General features: G+C 35.7%; 2 protein-coding genes across 2 annotated transcripts in view; both read left to right on the top strand.

Annotated features, from left to right (window-relative positions):
* The window catches only part of LOC102584991 (2-methoxy-6-polyprenyl-1,4-benzoquinol methylase, mitochondrial), an 8,678-nt gene extending 5,894 nt beyond the window's left edge, over positions 1-2,784 (top strand). The window contains exons 6-8 of the mRNA XM_006359053.2: positions 351-422; positions 1,383-1,491; positions 2,235-2,784. Of these exons, the coding sequence (XP_006359115.1) occupies positions 351-422; positions 1,383-1,491; positions 2,235-2,336 (283 nt within the window). The 3' untranslated portion in view covers positions 2,337-2,784. The remainder of the gene's footprint in view (positions 1-350; positions 423-1,382; positions 1,492-2,234) is intronic.
* A 797-nt stretch (positions 2,785-3,581) lies between these two features.
* Positions 3,582-7,586, top strand: part of LOC102584671 (tRNA (guanine-N(7)-)-methyltransferase) — a 5,872-nt gene continuing 1,867 nt past the window's right edge. Inside the window, exons 1-7 of the mRNA XM_006359052.2 lie at positions 3,582-3,882; positions 4,595-4,651; positions 4,804-4,879; positions 6,461-6,540; positions 6,699-6,748; positions 6,824-6,908; positions 7,010-7,108. Coding sequence (XP_006359114.1) covers positions 3,616-3,882; positions 4,595-4,651; positions 4,804-4,879; positions 6,461-6,540; positions 6,699-6,748; positions 6,824-6,908; positions 7,010-7,108 — 714 coding nt within the window. The 5' untranslated portion in view covers positions 3,582-3,615. The remainder of the gene's footprint in view (positions 3,883-4,594; positions 4,652-4,803; positions 4,880-6,460; positions 6,541-6,698; positions 6,749-6,823; positions 6,909-7,009; positions 7,109-7,586) is intronic.

Raw genomic sequence — 7,586 nt, 5'->3', positions numbered from 1 at the left:
AGAACAGAGTTTAGAAAATCCCCCCCCCCCCCCACTTTTCACATTGGAGGTCACAGGACTTTGATAGGTCCAGTAATTCGTAATTATACTATATGGTAATCGTTGCTTTTATATGTGCACTTTTAATAGTTTGATAAATTCTGATGCAAAAGCGAATCTCAAGGATCTTTTTTTTTGTTTTTTTACCATCTCTTGGAGTGCTGTTGCATAGGATTTTAAATGTACTCGTGTCAGTGCTTGGCAAAAGTTTATATGGTTGATTGCCGTGATCACAATACCCTTTTTTCTTGTCTCAAGCATTGATCAAGTGATCAATATGTTAAACTTGATGGTTTTGGTTTGCTTGTCAGGGTGCTTAAAAGGGGAGGAAGGTTTCTTTGCCTTGAACTAAGCCACGTTGATATCCCGGTTTATAAGGACTTGTAAGTTTTCTTGTCATAGCATGGATGGCCTATATAACTTCAGTTATTTATTACTCCCCCTGTTTCAATTTGTTTGGCCTATTTTGACTAGGCATGGAGTTTAAGAAAACAAAAAGGACTTTTGAATCTTGTGGTCTTAAAATGCCCTTTAATCATGTGGCCTTAAACATGCCATGTGAAAAATTGGAATTAAAGAGTTGCTAAAAAGGGGGAAGAATCAATTATTTTTAAGCGACTAAAAAGAAAAGTAGGTCAAACAAATTGAAACGGATGGAGTAATTATTATCACCATGCAATTGTTCAGCACAATGATAAGAGGTCCATGAATATTGTTTGACCTACTCAGTTATATATTCAACTTTGTCCCCCTTTTGCCTTATTTGTTTGGATAAGTTGTAACTGTGCTCCAAAGATTATCACTTTTAATGGTGTTGCCCAAGACGGCTTAATGGGATTCCTTTGTTTACCAAATACATACCGAATATGAGGGAAAGGAAAAGAAAATAAAGCATTCCCTCAGGCCTAATTTGAAGTTCAAATAGCTATGTACTTTGAGTTTCTTTTTAATGGATGCTGCTTTATATACAAGAACTTTTGCAGCTTGGAACGACCTGGTGGAACTTAGACAATCAATAGAGTGTTCTTGCTCAAGTGAAACTGAAGTCTGCATATATTGTGATATTTTATATCGAATTCGAAAGATCTAATCCTTGCTCATAAGATCAATACTTAGATAACATGATTAGCAACAGTTCTTCTCTATGTCAATGGATTAAAAATCAGGTGTGCATGAACTTTGTTTGTACTATGCGAATCACTTCTGTAATATATGCTGGTTTTCCTTGGGTTTGGTTAGTCAAAATTTGAGATTTGTGATTCATTACGTATGATAGCGCTTGTACGAGTTTTCTCCTGCAGATTTCAAATTTTCATTTTCTTTTTCCCCCTCTTTTTTTTCAGGTATGATGTCTACTCATTCTCAGTCATCCCAGCAGTTGGTGAGCTAGTGACAGGTGATAGAGAGTCTTATCAGTACTTGGTTGAGAGCGTCCGCCGTTTCCCTCCACAGGTATTAAGTGTGTAACTTTCTTTCATTCGTTGCAGCATCAGATAATTTGTTCACCATAATTGCACCATGGTGAATCCCAGCTAATGACCACTTCCTGGGGATTGCTAAATATCACCGATTTAAGAACTCGTATGCATATCTTTTGCTTTTTGTGTACTTTTTCTTTCCAGTACGGTGAGATTGTAGTTCTTGTGATCATGGATGGATGCCTTTTCTAAACAAAAGTTAAATTCTTAAAAGGCTCTTGTAATGAAATGAAAAAGTATGATCAGCACTTCACCTGCAACAATAGGAAAATTTCATGTGTTGGAGAACTTTAATTTCCTTCTCTGTTACTACTTCCCTTTGTCCTATTGTTCCTTTTAATTTTAAATCTAAATATTCTGCATAGGATAGATAAGGTCATCTAAAGGGTGTGTGTGTGTGTTTATAAAGGAATTGGGAGATTCCAACCATTGCCTTAAGGTTCTGGCATTGGATGATTTTCACAGATTCTTTCATATGATATCAAAGCCAACCTTGGGTAATTTTGTTTCACAGTGGCATTCAAAATCATAGGTAAACTCCAAAAATTGGGTTCCCCTTGCGTTATAGGATGTCCTACATCAGATGTATAAAGGAGAGTATCTAAAGGTTTTGAATCAGTGCTTTAAAATTTTTGAGTTGGTTTTTTAGGAACTTCACCCTCTATTCATCGACACACTTCAGCTTTTTTACTACTTTTTGCTTTTAATTGTATGCAGGAACAATTTGCAAAAATGATTGCAGAAGCTGGATTTCAAAAGGTAGAATACGAGAACCTTGTTGGTGGAGTTGTCGCAATCCATTCAGGGGTGAAGTTCTAGAGTTCTTCTCAAAGTTAATGTGGGACTGATGGTTTTTGGCCTCTATGATACCCAGGAAGATCTCACGAAGAAATAGTTTAAGGTTCACAATGATACGACTTAGCCACATAGACGCAAATTTAGAAAGATGGTATTCAATGTATTCTATGTTTCTGGAATGGCTATGTTTTAAATTTCCTGAGAGCAGCATGGCCTTTCTCATGAACTGTTTCAAAGAATAAAGTAGGCTTACAACAGTATTACATTAAGTTGCAAGTTTGTGACTTCATAGGAGTAATTTTCTTCTGTCTGAAACCAGTTTCATTAAGTAGAAATGAAGCTCAGTTATGAATAAGTTGCTGCTGAAGTCAACAATACTCTGTGTTTTAGCTTGATTGGTAAACTTAAACACAATTTGTACTTGAGTTTACAATGAAAAATATGTTATTCAGATGGGAACTAGATATAATTTTCTCTGTTACTGTTGTTCTTTTGTCTTAACAAAAATCTTCATACTTGCTCATTTCTTCTTTTTCCTTTCATCTCGTCGTGAAAGAAATAATGAAAAGGAAATTGGGGATCAAAGCACGTTAATTGTTGCATATATAGCTTTCTAGAGTAGAGACTTAGCTCATGAAACTATCGGATACCACAGCTTCTCTACAACAACAAAAAAGAAAAGCAAGGCAAACTATAAACTTTTGTGAATACCAAAAAGTGCATTTTCAATCAAGCAAAACTACATCTTAAGTGGAGCCATTTTTAACTTGCATTAGTCTCTCTTTTCTCAATCTGTTAATTATATTTAAAAACATTAGTTCCTACAAACTCTTCCCTAATTCCCTTTGCTTTTCTTTTGAATGATCTCCTCTAATTCTTTTGATTCCCATAAAAAGTAAAGGTAAAATCTTTAGGCAAAATAGAGTAAATTATCAAAGTTGAAAGGAAGTAAAGCAAAAGTTAAAGGATCAGTATAACTTTCACACATTTCGTATGAGCTTGGAAATAATCTTTTTATACCACAACCATAGTCATAACGATTGGACATGAATAACTTCTTATTATTCTATCTAGTGCGTTTTAATGTCTATTTGCTCTTTGATATTTTGATATCGTATTTTTATTATAACTTTGCTTCAAATAACTTCTCTTTTAAACCACCTTTATTCTGTAGTTTAACTTTTTTACACTATCCTCGTGATTAAACTAAATATGTTATTGTTGTATTTATTTTTATTTTTATATATCTATCTCTCCAACCTTATATATAGGGGAAATAGTGTTTTCAGGGGCGGTAGCGATGGCTTACTCCTTGTACTCCGCCATACCCAAAAAACCTCTAAACTCAATCTTCATTTCCTCTCCCAATTTCATCTTCAGTACTGTTAATAAACACATCCCTTGTGTAACTCCATCAATTTTTCCCTGTCTGGGAGGGTATTGTACTTGGGTATCGGCTGTTTCATCTTCTGTAGCTGAGACAGAGGAACACTTAAACCGTCACGCAAGTCCTGGAATTGTAGCCAAAGAATATGCTGACCTTAATCTCCCTGAAAGATTTTCTGAGGTTTGAGAAATATTTTAAAGACTTCATTTTTATAACTTTTTCAAGTCCAATGTACTACTATGCTGAGTTTTCCTGTACGATTGGCTACTAATTTTGGTAAATATTGGGTCAAATTCAGCTACTAAGAATTTATTGAGGGCTTGTTTGTTGTGAAGGATAAGGGATAACTAATTCCGAGATTAATTTTAGGATGAGTTTATCCCATGTTTGGTTGGGATGAAATCATCAGATAACTGGGATTAGTTATCCTGAGATTGTAGTGTTATTTTTATCCCACATTGAGGGTGGAATAACATTTCCGGGATAACTAATTCTGGGATAACTTGTTCTCCATCCAAACGAGCCCTAGCAGTATAATCTATATATATACTGACAATATAATGAGTTTTTACTGGGTGTAGTTTTAACCTAGGATAGCATGTTAGTTACCATTTTTATAGGGTTACTAATTGATGCTTCTTGTACAGATTTATTTGTAATTACATTATCCTAGGATAGAATTGTTTTCATCATTTTTTCTGATACTGTTGTCACATAATTACTGCCAAAAGTTGGTGAACTTGAGCTATTGAGGAAGTTGTTTATTTGGAGTAAATTTCAGAATTTAATGAGGAGAAGGTAAAAATGTGGGTTGAGAAAATTGTATCTAAATGATCTTTGTTGCAATATGTGTGTGCATTTTTATACTCACTTTCATCAAATGATGTAATAGGATGTTGGCAATCTTCGAATAAGGCAGCATGTCAATCCTCTGCGACGTGGTCTCATGGTATACATTATGGCTATTTATATATGTAAAGCTTCTCCCTTCCTATTACCTCAGCTATAATTTCTGAAACTTTACTTTAGAAAGAAAAAATCAGAATGGAATAGAACTCAAATGATTTCTTTTTGTTTTGTTGTATAATTTATCATGAGAAGATTCCTGCAGAAGCACCAAACTGGAAGGAGGTGTTCGAGGATGCAACATTGCCTCTGATGGTGGATATTGGGAGTGGTAGGAACCTGTTTTCCTTTTGATTTCTTTACCGTTTTATTTCTTCTTATAGTTTATTTGTTTTAATTTACATGTTTTCCATTAAAGATCTTGTAGTTTAGTATGGTCCATCACTTATCTGTGAAAAACTTGCTTCAAACTGCATGAAAGTAGTGGTTATACAAATAGAATAGCAATTTATGCCAAAACCTTAAAGGTCGTAAGGTGTTACTTTCACCCCTCATTACCACATATCAGATAAAAACCTTTTTACTTACGGACCAATTTAAAAAGTCACCCTATTCCAAAAGTTCAACAATTAGCTGTTTGCAAACGAAATTGGATAAAAAAATTACCCTTCATTTACTACACATCGCTTCCCATTTATTTTTATTTTATTTTTATGACAAGGGAAACCCGCAACCGCTACCCTTTGGGTGCGCACATGGTAGAACCCTCGCTCCTATGCAATAGCTCACAAACCACATAGGAGAGGTAACCCACACTAGGCAAGCTTGGTGCGACGAGCTCGACCCAGAAGGCAAACCCCTTGCTTTCGCTGGCAAGGGGTTTCGAACTTGAGACCTCCAACATGGAAGTCCCAAAGCTCAAACCACTGGGCCACCCCGAAGGGTATCGCTTCCCATTTATTTTCTTCAGAAAACACTATATCTGAAGAAAGTTGATGGCAAGACGTAGTTTTCTGTAGAAAATAAACAACGTGAAGCGATATGTAGTAAATAAAGGGTGATTGTTTTATCCGATTTCCTTTGTAATCAGCTAAATGTCTTTACTAGTTGAACTTTTTGAATAGGGTGTCTTTTTAAAATTGGTCCGTAAGTAAAAATGTCTTATCTGATATGTAGTAAGTAACACCGATATCCTTTGTAACAGCTAAAAGTCTTTACTTGTTACACTTTTGGAATAGGGTCACTTGTAAATGATGTTGATGTCATTCTGAACTTCTTAGAGCCCCTGCATAGGTAAAGGGATTCAGTCCAATGTTTCTTAGACAATAGTAGGATTTGCTTGGTGCCACATATCATTAAACCTTTAGTTTTTTTTCTTAAGACAAAATTTACACTTATCACTACACAGGCATACAAGTCTTTAACCAGAATAAGAAGTCTTGACAAATACCAAACCTAATGTAGGTGTAACCACAACAATGAAGCATTAATTCCAGCTGGTTGGTATCGACTATATGGATCCTTTACTTCCATTTTATTATGTTCTTTAGCCAAAATCTACAAGGACTCTATTTTAGGCCTTTTTAGACAATTTCACCCTTTTATTACCTTCAATCATCTTGCACCTACATACTAGTCTATCTCGAGGTCTATGTACCATCTGAAACAACCTTCATGTTATCCTTTATGTGTTCTATTTGCAGCCATCTGTCTGTAAAATCTGTTTTAAATTTTGTCCAATCTCATATGGTCACATTTGTGGATATTAGAGATCCAACATTCACTCCCATATGATATTGTTAGTCTTTCAATATATCTCACATATTTTCTATTTTTTTCTCTTCCCTTGAGCCTTTAGATACCGCTATTCTATGTTCTTGTGATTTCTTAGATCTTAGAAAGGAGATTGCAGGTAGTGGGAGATTTCTTATGTGGCTTGCTAAGAGAAATTCTTCATCCATGAATTATCTGGGATTGGAAATTCGGCCTAAGGTATGTCGACAGCAACTTCGTCTAGTAAAAAGCACTTTTATTCTGTTTAGATACTGCTATTTGTTCTCTCTTGGATTCTGAAACTACAATATTATGGGTTATCGAAAAAAGTGTAGTATTGTGGTACTTATGGTTGAGACTATCTTTTCCTTCTGCAGTTGGTCACACGGGCTGAGTACTGGATAAACGACCTGGGTCTAAAAAATGCGTAAGGCTTGGAAAAGTCCTGATAGTCCACTTAAAAAATGTTTATGAAAACCTGTTAATGTATATCTAAATGCAGACATTTCATCTCTACGAATGCCATGGTTTCCTTCCAACGACTTGTATCTACTTATCCTGGACCATTAATGCTAGTTTCAATCTTGGTGAGTTCCCTTTTATGCTGGAAGTATGCAGGAAAGGGTTTTCTTGTATGCATGAATTTTGGTTGACTTAAAGCTGAATAGTTAGTTCCTCATGTCTGCAGTGCCCAGATCCGCACTTCAAGAAAAAACATCATAAAAGAAGAGTGCTGCAGAAGCCTTTGGTTGATTCCATAGTGAATAATTTAGCACATGGTGGACAGGTACCTGCTCGGAGCTTCTAGAGTGTTGGATTAGTTGACTATTATTCTGTGTGCATAGATTACTTGATATACTTGTTGATGCTCTGTGCATTGTGCAGTTTGCCAACTTCTATTTGGCTTTTAGCGCCTGGTTTGAGGTATCATTAGGTAGTGCCATAGTGTTTGAACTTTTGAGTGAGTCAAACCTAACTTGTATAGTATAACTGTATGCATAACACTATTTGATCTTCTTAGGGGAAAAATGTATATGATCTGGCATCTGAGACTTCTTAGAATGTACTGACAACTATTTTGCATCTATTAGTGGGCATATGACTCTGATTTCGATGCAGGTTGCATCTTGTCTATGATCTCACTTCCAAATATTTTTAGTCTTGCTCCCAGCTGATTGTTGGATGTTTATCTAGCGCATGAGGCTCTTTTTATCAATTGGAGGACTAGTGATCTCCCCCCCCCCCCCCCCCCCCCCAGCAACAAA

The sequence above is a fragment of the Solanum tuberosum genome, unplaced genomic scaffold (genome assembly GCF_000226075.1).
Source record: "Solanum tuberosum cultivar DM 1-3 516 R44 unplaced genomic scaffold, SolTub_3.0 scf00284, whole genome shotgun sequence".
Taxonomy (NCBI): Eukaryota; Viridiplantae; Streptophyta; class Magnoliopsida; order Solanales; family Solanaceae; genus Solanum; species Solanum tuberosum.
The sequence above is the reverse complement of the archived record's forward strand: the minus strand, read 5'-3'. Positions and strand labels throughout refer to the sequence as shown.